Source organism: Serinus canaria, chromosome 6 (assembly GCF_022539315.1).
Source record: "Serinus canaria isolate serCan28SL12 chromosome 6, serCan2020, whole genome shotgun sequence".
Lineage (NCBI taxonomy): Eukaryota > Metazoa > Chordata > Aves > Passeriformes > Fringillidae > Serinus > Serinus canaria.
In genome coordinates this window covers 19,805,659-19,821,734 of record NC_066320.1, presented here as the reverse complement: position 1 = coordinate 19,821,734, position 16,076 = coordinate 19,805,659, and the positions used below count along the sequence as shown (strand labels likewise).

Sequence of the window (16,076 nt, the reverse complement as noted above, 5' to 3'; positions counted from 1 at the left end):
GTCCATAAAAGTTACTTAAACTCACTAAAGGTATATTTGCCTGTAAATTCCAGGGGCAAAATAGTGCAATTCACTTAAACAGGAAGAAAAGCAAGTCAGCTTTTACTGATTTAAAAACACTGCATCACATTTAAATACTTAAAGAAGGTGAAGTTTCACCATTGTTGTTTGTATTTTGTATACATATACACACAATTAGAAAATTATCTCAGTTGTAACTAGTATTTATATTAAAATGTTAATTTTTTCCAAGAAGCTGAGTTATTCAGTGTGACAACTTCAGAATGTCAGATCACACTTTATTATGTTGCTTTCTCAGGCTGTGAAGTTTGAATGCATCATTTGAAACAAATTAAATAAAAAATACCTATCTTGCCCATGTCAAAATTCACAGCACAACATATTAAATAGCAGGAATAGTTCATCAGGTAAATTTCATAATGCCTCCAGTCTGAGTAAATACTTTGAAAGTAAACAATTTAGAAATTATTCCTGAATGAAGACATTTACTAGAAATAAGATTACTGCACTATTACAAACAATGACATTACCATAGCTATGTACATGAAGTTATTTTCTCTTTTTGGCAACTCCAACAGAAGACAAAAAGCAACTGGGAGCTCCTTAAACTGTACCCCCACTAATGCATCTGCTCCCTATGTACTGGTTTCAGTGCCACATATAAATGTCCTTTTGCACAGAAAACCATCTCCTGAAATGTTTCTAAATTCACACAAATTATTCTTTCCTAGGTACCTCCTAGATCATTACATATTAAGGCAAACCCAGGTGTTTTGGGAGGGGATGAGCAGATTTTCCCCTGTAAAAAGTGCACTGATGGATTGTGCAGCTCGCAGCAGGATCATCCCTGCGTTGGTGTTTGTCCATCCTTAGCAAGGTTCTGCAACCGTCAGGTACAGAGTTACATAACTGCTGTGTCCCAAATTGCATGGCCTCAAATGCAAAGGAACAACAGATTCTTTTTCACCCGCTGATAACTCTCCTGAAACCATTAACTCCCCTCATCCCAGAAGCCATCTTTGTATTTTTATGAACATGAAACTCTATCATGAAGGACAGAACTGTAAGCTTTTACCAAACTAGCAGAACCAACTCCCCAAACCTCAAATCTTGAAATGCAATCAAGGAAACTCAGTGTTAATGCTTTGGAATTCCCCAAAGCCTGCAGCTAAGATTGCCCATTGTTGTAGTAAATCAAAACTCACTCAAATTTTAACTGCAACTCAAGGCTACATGAAACTGATGAAAAAGAACTTTTCTGGGATTTTTGACTGTTTTATTATAATGTGGGAATGAAACTGCACCTTGTATTTGTCTCAAATAATTAGCAGTCCTAGGAAACAATCCATTTGTGAATCCATAAAATATTAACTCAAAAGGACTAGATCTACATGCTCTCCATGTCATAACTTAAAATTAATTTGATCATGTAATTTCAAATTTAGAAATAGGCAACAACATCTATTTGTATTATCATTTTTATGGAAGACTTAATAGAAAGTATTTTGGGATTTTTAAGAACATCATTTCTTCACTTCTGGTATTTATCTTGTTCATGCAGTTATGTGGCCACAATATCAAAGATGCACTTCAGAGAAATCTTAAAGACACATGGTAAATTGACATAAAATAGCATTACCTCTATGAAAAAAAAAAGGTCAGTATTTTCAGACTAGAAATTTTGGAGCTATACTGGCTAAAGGAAAGTTTATTTGACAAGACGGGGAACCTCCTTGATTTATAAGGTACCAGAATCTTATTTCTAGCTTGGAACGCTCATTTGTATTCTTGAAGCAGTCAGCAGTTCAGAACAATACTTGCTTTAGGACATTATGAGTTATGCAATGATTTTCTAACATCAGAAAGGAAAATATATCAAGCTTTTGCTTTTGAACAGAGGGTCTCTGAAGTTCTTAAGATCTGGAAGTTTACAAGTGATTTAAAATACCAGGGAAATACATTCATGAACTGAGGGAAGGTGACAGAATCAAGTATAATTATGCAATGTGTTTTTCTGCCACAGAGGTATCGTCCAGAAGAATTGCAAAGATGGACTCTCATCTACAAGTGGTTCAAAAGGTGTTTCTCAACTTCCACTTATAGATGGGCTGGATGTGCAGATGGGCACTACAATATTTTGGTTATATGAACCTCAACAGTCCCTTGTGGTTGATATTTTTCCAATATTAACAATGCAAATGTTGCAGCAACCTCCCCTTTAACATATGCTCACATGCATATACAACTGAATCCCATCACCAGAAAAACACAATCTACAGTTAAGCTGTATGCAGCTAAGTCCCACACACTGGGCCTCAAACACATGAACTGCATTCAACATCCAAAACCAGCTTAGGTGTCCTTTCCTGAGGCATACAAGCAACTGTGCAAGAGGGAAGGTTTATCTGTTTTCCTCTTTTAATTTTAGTTTAAAAAATCTGTTACCAATAAAACTCACATTTTTAACAGCCAGGCTGCTTCATCTCCTCTAGCATCATATATAATGCTCTGGGAGTAGCCTGGCAAATCTTAAAATTCAGAGGAAACAGATGGCACTAACCCACAATAGAGAGGATCACAAAGATGAAAGGAAAGCACATTGGTGAGGTGGTGAGGCAGGAAAAGTGGTGGGGAAAACAAACAAACAAACAAGAAGGCATTAAAGAGCTACCAAGCTGGATTAAAAGGAAGACAACTTAAGACTCTTCCTCTGCTAGAAAAAGCCTTGAGCAGGCACTGATAAGAGATACTGCCTTCAGTAACCAGACTGGATCTCTGGAAGTGCAGATGCCAATATAAAAAACTGAAAGGAAGAAAGAAGAAAAAGCATGTTCTTACTATTGCTCCCTTGCTTCCCCCTTCACCCTTTTTAAAATTTAAATAGGTATAGAAGGGACTTGGAGATATCAGCAAGCCCACCTCACAGCCTCCAAGGCAGCATCAATACTAACTGCTTGTACAGCTGGTTCTGAAAAACCTAACAAGGTGAAGTGCAAAGAGACAGCTCCCACACTCTGGGAGTCCTCTGAACCCCACTGCCTTTGCTATCTCACATTTCACATCAGGCATTTTTTTTCCCTCCACTTGTCTTCACTCAGATCTTTTCACAACTAAATCAGGTCTAGTTTTGCAAACCTTGTAAGTTTTCTCAGTGTTTTTTATTCCTCTCTGTTATTCTATATATGCCATTAAGATGGTGACACATTAGTAACCCAACCTGGCAACTGGCCTAAAGAGCTCAGCAAATTCCTACAGGCAAGAACTAAACTATTAGATGAGATTGATGCCTCTTGGAATTTAGTCACACCTTTGCCCAGATTATCACTACAAAAAGAAAGCTTTTATTAGCTGTTAAACTGCCAACCCAAGATCTTGCAAGACAAAAGTAATTCAACAAGCTTTCAATTTGGAGCAGTTTATTTCAAGGTATAACAGTAGCATTGGCAAAACTTTCAAATATAAAATGCTACTTCAGCAACTTTTACATCTGAACACTCTATGTGTTTAAAAACAGCACATCAGGAAGAGCTAAGTACAATAGCTCTTAAAGAGACAAGGCAATTTTAAAAACAACAGAAACATGAAAATAAAAAATGAAATGGTTTTCTTGTCATTAAATTTCCTGTCGTGGCATGACAACTTCTCCACATAAATGGGATTAATAAAACAAAACCAAAATCTCAACACAGACATCTAAAAAAGTGCCCCAAATACTTTCCTTAATGTCTCTTTCAAATTTTTTACTCTGAATAAATAGAACTAAATTGCACTAATGAAAAGAAAAGACAGTCAGATGGAGAGCAAATAGTACCAGACCTCACAGATGACACATTTTTATATGAGACAAGAATGAACAGTGGAAGCAGATGGAACGTTTGTAGCCCAACAGGACTGCAAAGTCACTGTGCAGAGGACCTTTACAAAAAACAAAATTCCAGCATTTCACAAAGGGGTTTCATTTAACTACCTCTAGGCTACATTTATTTTACAGAAGATTGTTAGGGATCCCAGCACAACACTTCAGTGCTTCTTTATGGAGATCACACACCCTCATTTATTCCCATCTTCCTTTTTCACCTGCCACACTTCTCTCCCACTGAAGTCACTGAGGCTTTCTGGAGTTCCCAAGAAGCTCTAAAGACAGCTCACCACCTACCATGTAGGTGACTATGCATTCATGCTGATCACTCAGTCCTAGTTACATTCAAGAGAAGCAATGGCTGCAGAAATGTATGGCTACAAATGGTACTGGATATTAGCAAGAGAAAGGATTGAGAACACCTCTGAGTTAAATTTATGCCACATTTCCCCTACAAATTACAGTTAAGATTATCAGAATTAGAATATCAATTATTTTAACAAGGTGCTGTAGATGAAAGTTTATAAAAATTCTTATACTGTTTAGCTCAGTATGAACTAAAAAATTCCCTTATGTCACTAATTGATTTAAAACACTATTTCAATTAGAGAAATTTCATTTAGATCTAGTACAGACAAAAGGTATACCATTTCAAAAATGCTTCTAATCTAATATTTGCATCTTCCTTTTGTTTAGCTGCTCTTTAGGATTATGCTCAGATCTCTCTGAATATTTGAACATTGCATTCCTCAACAGAAGCCTAATTCTGAACTTCAAGAGCATTTATAATACAAACATGTTTATACACATGTATGTGTATAAACTCTGTATGTACACAAGCCTAATGCCACTAATGACACTAAGAGATTCATAATAATTATGCATTTAAAAGTAATCTCTTTTCCCCCATGAATTTCATTATTTCAGAGCTCAGTGTTCTAAGCTGGTGATGATTTAGCCTTGCACAATGACCAGAAGTGGTGGCACGCTCCCCCTGTGCTGCCAGGTAAGCAGCACCTTCTTCCCTCAAAGCAAACAATGCCCTCCAACACCTACAGACAGCAGCTCAAGACAGGCAGGCAGGAAAATCCCCAGTTTCAAAAGGCTGCAATGAGCAAACAGGAATAACAGCTGAAATACAGTTGGAAGTGCTGCCACAAAGAACGAGGAGCTAGAGACAAACATCCCCCAAAAACTTCCCCTCTCCCTACAGCATGTGAGGTTTTGCATTGCTGTTGGCACGAGCACGTGTTGTATTCCACCTTCAAAAGATTGCCTACACTGTCACTGCAAAATTGGGCTCTGAGTAATAAATCTTAAGATTATTACTGTGTCTTCACAGGAAAAGAGAAAAATGCTTATGAAGCAATGACTTTAAATAGAATGTGAAAGTTGGATTTGCAGACTCAGCAGAGACTGTTTGGTTTCACAGAAATTAAACATAGATATGCCAAGTATTATGATTTAAAGACATTACATAAGTTCTCAAAATTATTTTAAAAATACTGTGATGAAGTATCTTTTGGGAATTTTTATTTTACTTATTTTTTAACCCAAATCACAGCCATTCCAGCACAGAAAATGATGTTTCTTCTTGAACTAATTTTCCTTGGTATATTACCCCACTACAGAGAAAAGGTAATGAATGACATGGGAATTATCTAGTTCTAAATTTTTCAAGTTTAGCTACATACAAAAAAGGATTTCAATCACAGAAAGTAATTTTTAAGCTTGTGTACTTGAGTATTTGCTTTTATTCTCAGCTTTTCAAAGATTTAAAGCAAAACTCAACAGGTTTCAAAGTACAATAATTCTAGCTAAGGGCTCTCATTGATGGCCAAAAATGGATTGGCCTTGCCTAGTAGAGAAAGGAAGGGAAAAGTGTTGCAGAAGAGAAAAAATATATGGGAACTTATTCAGACTGGGCATTTGTGCTTAATTTCATTTTGCACAAATTGCATATTTATGATTCCAGTTTTATTTAAGTCTTTAAACATTTAATATTTGAATAAACCAATGATATTTTAAATAGTGCAAATGCATAAATATATAGTTTTGGTCCCTCAGCTATGCTGATATGTTCATCATGCAATAGGACTATAGCTACAAAAGATGATTTTTTAAAATAAACTATTAGAGTATATAATTGTTGTAAAAAGTTCAAAGAAATTAGACAGAAAAAAAGGTTTTTTTGTTATTTTCATCAAAAATAAATCAAAATAAAACACAACATTCATTTAAGATAAAAGCAAGTTATCCCAAAATAGTATGACTTTTTGTTTCAGTTTTTCATCCCCATCTTTCAAAAATCTCTATTAGACTTTGTAAGAAATGCTACTATATATTTCATCATAACTGTCAATTTTTAAAGGTAACTCAAAATTCAGTCATTGTATCCCATCTTCACAAATATATTTCTATTGCAGTTACCTTGTTGAAATGGACACTGTAGAACAACAAATACAACACCTGCCAACTGTACTGTGTAGACCTTATTTACACAAAGAGGCATGAACTGCTTCCTCTTTTAATAAAGTCTTTAACTAAACAAAACATTTCTCCTAGTTAATTATTTGATTTCCCATAATTTCATGTGCCATAAGGAAATGGGGTTTATATGCTAACTATGACAACAAAAACTCCCCAAAATATCACCTCACCATTAATTGTGGTAAAACTAAGAAGAGGACAATCAAAGTCACAGTTTTCAAAAGCTGACCTTTAAAGCCAAATGTTAAACACCTTACATCTTATCTATTAAAAAAGTTTGGTTCTTCTATCTCTATATAGATAGAAGATTTTATAGAATTTATAGAAGATTATTTATAGAATAATCTATAAATTATTCTTTGCTTGGTACTACACAAAAAATCCCTGCAGTTTTCAGCTATACACAGTCTAACTTACATAGGCAGTGCAAAGGCAAAACATTTTAGAGAAGTTTGTAAGTAATCCTAAAATGTCTAACACGACACTGTAAACAAAAATGGACATTTCAAAACAGTCAGCATTTCTCAGGATTAGACTGACAAATATCTGCTTTGATTTGCACAGTTCAGTCCAGCATTCTGCTGGTGCTGCCTGACACCCTGTCCCCCACCCTCCCCACACAGGAACTGTCTTCTACATCCATTCTGCCAGGTTTTTTGAGTCCATATGTTCATGACTGGACTTTTAATCTCACTTTTATTTCCTGACAGAAAAAAAGAGCAATAATCTCTCAGTGAAGTGCAGTTTTCCTCATTATTTAGATGTCTAAACATTCTCCCAATTCCCATCTACATAATGGAAACCAACAAGGCAAGTGCCGTCAGTCCGTGTAATTGTATGCAAAACTTGTAACAGCTCATCCCAACAGGAAGAAATGTCTGGAGAGATATCAGAAATCAAAGTTAACAGCTTTAACACACATACACACCCACAAAAGAGGGAACAAGAGAGACTGTTCTGTAATATTCTACTTAGCAGGCATTATGAAGCTTGCAGTGAAACACATAAAGCTATTACAAAGTTAATATAAAGAATCACAGGTGACTGACTTATGAAAAACATTCTCAGAGAGTGAACATGAACTTCTATGTAAACATTACACATATTTATGTCTGACTGTGCAGCTACACACACAGTAGATGGAAGAAATAATATTCTACACAGCAATATAAATCACTAGACATTAACTACTTACTGTTAAGAGCCATAATATTGTCTGTTCCTGGATGATGGAAGTTTATTCCCATACGCCCTGCAATGTAAGTAAAAGCTATTTTCAATGTTTTTATTTCAAAACTGAATTAAATTCATTACTATGAAAAATTTCTAAAGGGAATGAACAGTCAGGGTAGCTGAATCATCTACATATTGACAACTTCCTAAGAATACACATTTAAAATACTTAACACCACAGTACCTTCAGTATTATGTACTTAAAATATAAACAACTAAACAATTATTTTAATACATGCCTACATTAATGCATTATGCTTACCCTTTCAAAACAAGGCCTCAAGTTCAGCCTTGCTGCAGTTACATCATTTATAGTTGGCTTCCAATAATGAGTACAGTATTACAAAACTGCATTTAATTGGTAAAAATAAATCATTATTTTTCAGACTACATGCAGCACCATTAGCTTTCAAGTTACCAGTCAGCTGGAGAAGGAGTTCTTACCCTGGTTTTGCATTCTTCCCTAAGAATCTCCCATCACCTACCATTTGAGATAAGACATTGGGTTGGAAGGAATATTGTTCTCAAGCAGTGCATTCATATGTACTTTGAAAAATAGATGTTCTTGACCTAAAGGAGACTCAGTCCAGAGAAATCTACTTTTACTGTTAGAGCAAAAAATGAGCAAACAGCAGCAGTGCTGTCAGATTCATTTTGGATGCTTTTTAACTGAGCTGAAGGATTAAACCTCATCCTGAAGACGCTTTTAAATTAAACCACCCAAGAAAATCTGCAAGCTGTAATTTGCATTGGTCCTTACTTGGGAAAATATGTAAAAAGATAATTATAGTCACATAAAAATTTATTTCAATTAAGTATTCTAAGTAACTTCATGTATATAATGCAACTCCATTTCAAAGGCTTCTCCTGTCTCTAAGTCTGTTTCTACGTTTGGGAGCTAAGGAAGAGGTCACTTTCCATTTCTTCACTATGTGGACACTCAAACATGGGTGCTCAAGATTCACTCATCACACTGAAAAACCAGTATAATGGTTATGTTCCTGTACTTCTGCAAACCCAAATTTTAACAAACTCTGGCAAAGCAGAACTAAAGCAAATCCTCTCCAACATTTTTAGTTCCTATTGATAATTAAAACTTTCTATTTCCAGTCACAGAAACTGCTGTGCTGTAATGAATGTTCTTTCTGAACAGATGCAACATGAAGTTTCAATATACTTCTGAAACTAAGTCAGAAGCAGGTTAAGAAAAGTAAATCAATCTTTTCTTCACATTGAAGTTTTCTCCTTCTTTTAGAAAAAAATGCCACCACAATAAGGCTATGAAGCAAAGAGCACCTCCAGAAAGAAGTGAGGAACAAGGTAAACAGAATTTCCATTTTTACTTTCCAACTCCTAGAGCAAAGCTTCTTAAAGAGATGATCTTCATTACCACTTCACATTTCTTAATTACAGACATAATTCTCCTATACATATTTTCACATTAATCTGGCACTGCAGAAACCTTAAAGCTGCTATTATTTCATTTAGTATAACCTTTGCTAAAATACTTCAGACATCTCCAGATGAACATTAATCCCCTTTTCCTTACCAGTGTATTAATGAGTGTGAGGTTACAGGTATTACTTGTAAAGAGAAAAGGTGTCTGTACTAATTTGTACTTTAAAATTAATACTTGGAATAGAAGGGGAAAAAAAATCCCAACTATGAAAAAATAGAGTAAAATTTGAATGCATAATGCTTGGATGGCTCCTTCTCTTTTCCTTTGCTAAAGCTGAAATTCTGCTGTTCGACCAGCTTCAGAAATAGAATCCTATCTGTGACATCTGGGTTTGGTTTTTTCCTCCCTCCAGGCTGTCACTGGACCAGGTGCTGCTTGTGTGACATTTTGTCACCTGCCCTTGGCCTGCTATTTTTAAACAGTTCTTGTCAGCTATCTTTTAAGAGGAGCAGAAAATACAGAGCAGCACAGGCAGAAGGACATGTTCTCCCACTGAGCTAAGCCAGCATGCAGGATAATTCTGTACATCTTCAGAGCTCCCTTGTGCAACTCTACAGAAACAGATTAATGGAATCCTTTCAAAACACACCTGTACTAAAAGCATTCAAAAGAGACTGGCAATATACCAATCATGAGACAACAAATTAATTATGAACAATTATACAGCCTTTCATATTGGTTATAATGTTTTAATATTTTGTTGCTTGAAGCAAATTATATTCAATTGAAAAAAGAGACCATCTGTAGATTACAAAACTGCATAATTTTCTAAGGAACAACAAGAGAACATAGAAAGGAAATGATAATTTTTTAATTTAAAGGTGCAATGTAAACTGTGAAATGTAATTAATAATATGTACTTTCAAAGACCTATTTAGATGAAACACATAAATGAAAACTGGAAAACAATCAATTTTAGGAAAAACACATGTACGTTACCTGAACATTTACAAAATCCTATAAGCACATATTTCTAATTATAGTTATAAAACAAAATCTCTAGATAAAGGGCTCACTTCTCAATAGTACACTAAACAGAAACGTAGGGAAGTTAAGAGCACAGAAGTTATGGATTCCAGCAGTTCAGTGAAATCATTAATAGGAACCCTTCCAGTAACAGCATCCCCAGTACTTGTATTCAGTGTACATCTGCCATTTTCAGTCTGCCTCTCTTGGTTTCATAACTATTTACTGAGTATATTTTCAATTACATGCTTTTATAAGATACACTTAGAGTACTGCAGTTAGGCTACAACAATAATCACTCTTCCATGTCTTTTCAATTCCTTTTTTTCCAAGAAAGAAAAAAATCTAGCTGTATACTTCCTGCTCTTTAAACACTTCAGGGCATAAATTAAGCCTTGATGATTTTTGCATAGCCCAGGCTGCACTGTTGCTTATCTTACATTGTTAAATTTCCTAAATTATCTCTCCTAACAACATTTGGAAAGACTTTTCTAGCTGGACTGCCTGGGTGCCCTGCTGCATGTGCAATATCATACTTTGTCATGGCAGAGAGCCCAATTCCTTTTTAGAGCACATCAAGTCTCTGCATCCTCTCTTCTGCATTGTACTGGAAATGAGATAGTAAATTAATTTAACTTTACCTTGTTCTTTGTAGAGGTGCATACTGATCTTGAATGAATTCTGAAATCTTTCTAACAACTTAAGGAAGTATACCCTTCCCCCATATGAATCTTTCTTGATTCTTTTGCAAATAAACTTTTTTTAATTATCTAGATAATTTTGAGTTACATGATAAGTTTTGAGAAATAATTCTGTTCCAAAAATAGTAAAAAATCAGCATCAGACAGTTTTACCACTACTGCATTTCTTCTTTTATTCATTTTCTCTTCCTAAGTGCTTTATGGTATTTTGAACCTGTGTAACCCTAATCAGCACCTGGATATGAACACTCACATAGTGAAGGGCTTTTAAGATTACAGTTACCTATTCTAACCTTACTTATGTCACAATCAGCATTCCAAGAAACAATGTTCATTGCTTATATATGGAGTAAAACTTTTTGCCCTATTATACCTCATGATTTGCACTAGATTGACCACTTATACCAATTCAGCAATTAGTATTTGGCATAAGATTTGTTAGAAAATAGCAAAGTTGGTCTGCTTTTGACCTGTCCTGAACTTTCTGGGAATGAGAACTTCCTCTCACATAATTCTTAAGATCACTGTTGATATCAATTACAATTTATGACTATATAATTCTGTGGCAAGGCCAAATGAAACTGGCAACAGGACTAGGTCTGCTCTATTTCTTTAGTAATTATACCTCCTTTATGACTCTTATCTTTTCTATCATTTCCAAGTTACTGCCAACAAAAGGCACTAAAATCCAGCAATATTTATTTGAATAGACAGGTAGCAAGTGGGGTAGGGTAAAGTTTAGACTGAAGAGTGCAAAAACCAGAATATTACCCCAAGCATGTGAAATAAGATTATTCATCTGACTGCCATGTATTTGAGAGCCCAGATAACAGCACAACCCACGACTCCCCACAGCCTCTCCCATCTCCCCACACCCCCAGCTCAGCCATGAGTGTGTGCTCCAGGATTCACAATGGCCACAGAGCATGAAGCACGTGTGCACATACAGGAATTTTAACAGTTTTTACCTGAGTAGACCTTCAACCATTCTCTCTCCTTTTCCCCCAAACTACAGATATTTGAAGCTATGCTACATTAACAGACATGCCCAAGACAATTTCAACACCAAGAATGTTGTAAGCATGGGTCTACACAAAAAAAATAAAAATAAGAGGTAGCTCTCTGAAGAAGTTTATTGACTTTATTTTCTCCCCTCTTTTTTTTAATGTATATTTGCCATTTGTTCACACCCATAATTTAAACACCCACATAGAGATCTTTAAAAAAATTAAAATACTGAGCAGAACAAAAGTACTATTGTTTGCCAGAAGGGAAATATGAAGAACTATTACTGTGTTCACATGTATATACTTTAACTGTGCAAAAACATATTGTGGCAATGTGAAGAGAAGTGTATAATTATCAGCTATGAATATCAGTAATACAAGTTCTTCCTATCACTGACTAAGCAGATATATCCTATCAGTAGGAAAAACAAAACAGTATAAAATAAAACAGCATATACATTACAGTGAAATGCAGACTTTATAAGTAAATTACATTTCTTCAATAAAACACAGCTGTCTTGCACATATTTAAGTAGTGCAACATTTTTAGCTTGAAAACAGCTATATTTTCAAGATAATAGTACTTTGAAAACAAGACTTGAAGTCAAAGTTAAATTTTGCATTACTTATAAGTGGTAGACAAGTGTTTGTACAATATGCTCATTCTACACAAAGTTCTAGAACTGTATTCAAAAGAGTAATATTGGCATTTTTCATTGATGTGTTTGGGGGGGACAAAAATAAAACAGTATCAAAGCAGACTTCACCATTAGTAATCTATACTAAAATATACAAAACTGTCAAAACAGTAGCAAAGTGAGAAAGGAAAAAAAGCACAACAGCTTTAGGTCTTTGTGAGGCCAATCTTCACTAGCACAATGAAAAGAGGGAAATAAAGAGAAGGAAAATTTGGTATCTCTACAACCACTTCTTAAACTAAACAAAGCAAACAAAAAAACCCACCATTCCTGACCAAACAGATTCAGCAGGTCAAAAACAAGGACACACTGTTTGCCAGCAGCAAATTAGGAAGTATGACCATACTACAGGATCATTGCAAAAGGCACTTATTTAATTTAAAAATATGAACCATTTAATGACCTTATTCTGTCCTGAGGAAAAAATATTAAAAAAGATTTTAAAAAATAAGCAGAGTTTCAAATGGAAAAGCAACATACTCTCTTTCCTTCAAAAGGATTAGCATGAGGGGCCTAATTTTAAACACAAATACACATGCAAACACATCTGTCTGCTCACTCTATTTCTCATGAGCATCTACAGAAAGGGGTCTGATGAGCATTGAGATTTTGGGAAATGCTGGAACACTGCACTTTTTTCCTAAAGGAAGTGTTGCAAAAAGCTCCAACAGTGTAGCACCATTCCTAGCACTGAGATGACAACATTTGTTCTATTTGCATGACCTTTGTGTTCAGCTGCCAACTGCAAACACAAATATGATCCATTCACCTTCACTTTTCTTAGGTCATGTGGCAAACTTTGTGCTTTGCTTACAAAAAGCTTAGGAACACTTACAGCTGAACAAAATGAAGTGGCATGTACTGAAATGGATGGAAATCAAAGTGGAAAAGTGAAGGTCCATTTTGTGGAACAGAATCCAACAGTCTTAAGTTGCATATAATCTTCAAACACTTGGCTGTCAAAATGTGAGTAATTTAAATGTAAACAAGAAATCCTAAATTTTGCTGAGATTTCATATGACCTGATAGAGTCTTTACAAAAGTTATTAAGTAGTAACCCAGTAACTTCAGTTTTGTGTTTCACAAATAAATGAGTGACATTAATTACTGAAAATCAAGATAAAAAGTTTCCCCACAGTTGCTATTTCTGCCTGTGGACTGTTGTACATTTATATTCAACATTTTGATCTCTACTGAAATATTGTGACACAATCAACACATGCTTTGTGTATCTCTACAGTATGATAACCATTAAAATTAGGTATATTAAAGCCTACTCTTGAAATCTCTCCCTGTACACAGGTTGTCTCCAATTATTTATATTTGAAGCTGTGTCACACTTCTTTTTTAAAAAAACCACAATTTTTGTTAGGTGGAGATTTGTAAATGACAAAGTTTGTTTCTGTTCTGATTTAGAATAAAAAAAGCAAATATTACTGTTATCTAGTGTAACAGTAAATTTAAAAGAAATGCTTTGAAGGACATGATTTCTTTCCTCAGTTTTATACTTAGTTTCATGAGCTGTCAGTAGCACATGTGCACAGCGTATGATCTAACACAGCTGAAATATTTTATTTAATTATTTAAAAATAGAACAAAGGCAGCTGCTAGTTACTTCTGATCAAAATATTTTTTATAGATCAGAATACCTCTGTTTGTGTTGTAATGCAATAGTTTGACACGGATAAACATATTGCAACAGCGACATATTACACCACAGACAGGAGACACTTTTATGTAGGAAAAAAATGTTCTGGTCAGTGGTAAGTGGCATCTACCCATAGCCATTCTGATAATTTACTTTTGCCCTACACCTTTAGGTCAAAGCAGAATGTAAATAAAGAAGGTTGTAAAATACTGCAAGTATAACCTTTCCTCATTAAAGCAAAACTGTTGGCCACATACTTTTGTAGTGTACAACAAAAGTTTCTTATTGGCCATTCAGAAAATAAACAAGACTGTTCAGGAAAAACATCTTAGGAGATTCTGCACATTTCTGTCAAAGAGGCCTCGTTATGACTGACATGGGCAACAGCCAGATACCCTGGGCTGTACACTGTAATTTGTCATTAACCAAGCAAAGCTTAACAATCCTTTACTCAGCTTCTTCCCTCTTTTTTTTTCCTCCTTTTGAAAGAAGGAAAGGATTTACGACTATTGACTGAAAGAAAAGAAGAATATTGAAGCTGGTCTTCTTGATGGTAGAGAAAGCAGGTAGGAAAGTCTGCCAAAGGGTCTTGGGACAAACAAAAATGAGAATTCCTTTTCAATTAGTTTACATTCCTTAAATCTCAAAGCATGAAAATGGCAAATGACTTTTAAAGTTGCACAGTTCCCAAACTATGAGGACAGAAAGCCAGGAACATACAGAAGGGTTCCCCTATCCGGCAGGAAAAGCTGAGAAAAAGAAATCAGTTTTAGAAACAAAACAAGAGATGACACTGAGCACCTTCTCCCAAGACTGGACTCATGATAAAATGCAACTTAGATGGATATGCTGGTAGTTTAGGTCCAGAAATCTCAGAGCTAGATTTCAAATCTCATTTACAGCAAGAAATTCACAAAAAGAACTGAGTGACTGAGTGACCCTGGCTGTCCTCGCTGGAGAGCACCCAGCCAGCCTGCCAATCAGACTGGCTCAATGTGAGTAACTCAGCATTGCAGGAGTGAGGATCAGATCATTTCTGCTGCACCAATAATCTGTCAGATTTGCCCTGCTCCACACTTGAAAGCAATAAAAAAGTCCCTCCCCAAAAAATGTCAGTTAATCACATGTCCTCTCAAGGTCAAGTGGATCATGCTTTAAAAGAAGTGATCTGCTTTGGTGACCTTGAAATAAACTCAGTTTCCATGGCCTACAGGACAAAGCCTGACCATACCTCAGACTGAGAGAAGGGTATGAAGCTTCAGTGACTACAAACAAGAGACTCTCCCTTTCTCACCTTGAGCTTCTCCATTGCCTCCTCTGAACCAAAGAAAGCATGAGGAACTCAGACCCCAAAACAAGAACAAAATATCCCAGAAGAATTTCAATTTGGTCTTCCCATCAGAATCTGTTATGGTTAATCCTCCCACCCACATTCTAATTGAGAGCCCTCTCTCCATACCCAAGTGAATTATTTTTTGTTCCAAGTATTTGCTGGGACATGAAGGGCACACATGCCAAGAAGGATGATGTTCCAAGCAAAGTTTCAAACTCCAGATAAACTACTTGCAATATTTTAATCATTAATACATATACAGACACTACTTCTAAAAATAAGTATTTGCTGCCAGCAGCAAGGTGAAATGATCTGAAACATGGACCTGTTTCAGGCTCTGTAATGTGCATTGGAGGCCCCAAGAAATACACAGTTTTTCTAGAATCAAATCTTCCGGTATTTTCAAAATCAGAGGATTTTGGTACTCACCCTTTTCATACTTTCACTTAAAAATCTGGATGGTAAATGTATGACAAACTGACCTGTAAGTGCTGCTAACTGTGATTGTTTGAGAAAAAAAGGCTCATTTAGTAAAAGAAGAACGATTTTGAAAAGTCATTTGAAAACCATCACATTGCTTTTATTTTGTATTGGGATTTTTGTACCTACAGAAGAAATAGTGCACAAACCTGAGAGAGGACAATCAAATGCAAGAGGAAGT

At 35.5% G+C, this 16,076-nt stretch overlaps 1 protein-coding gene across 6 annotated transcripts in view; it reads right to left on the bottom strand.

Annotated features, from left to right (window-relative positions):
• Window positions 1-16,076, bottom strand: part of CPEB3 (cytoplasmic polyadenylation element binding protein 3) — a 79,783-nt gene that overhangs the window by 33,109 nt on the left and 30,598 nt on the right. For all 6 annotated transcript variants that reach the window (XM_030240889.2, XM_050976007.1, XM_050976008.1 and 3 more), the window contains one exon: window positions 7,566-7,622. In XM_030240889.2, the coding sequence (XP_030096749.1) occupies window positions 7,566-7,622 (57 nt within the window). The remainder of the gene's footprint in view (window positions 1-7,565; window positions 7,623-16,076) is intronic.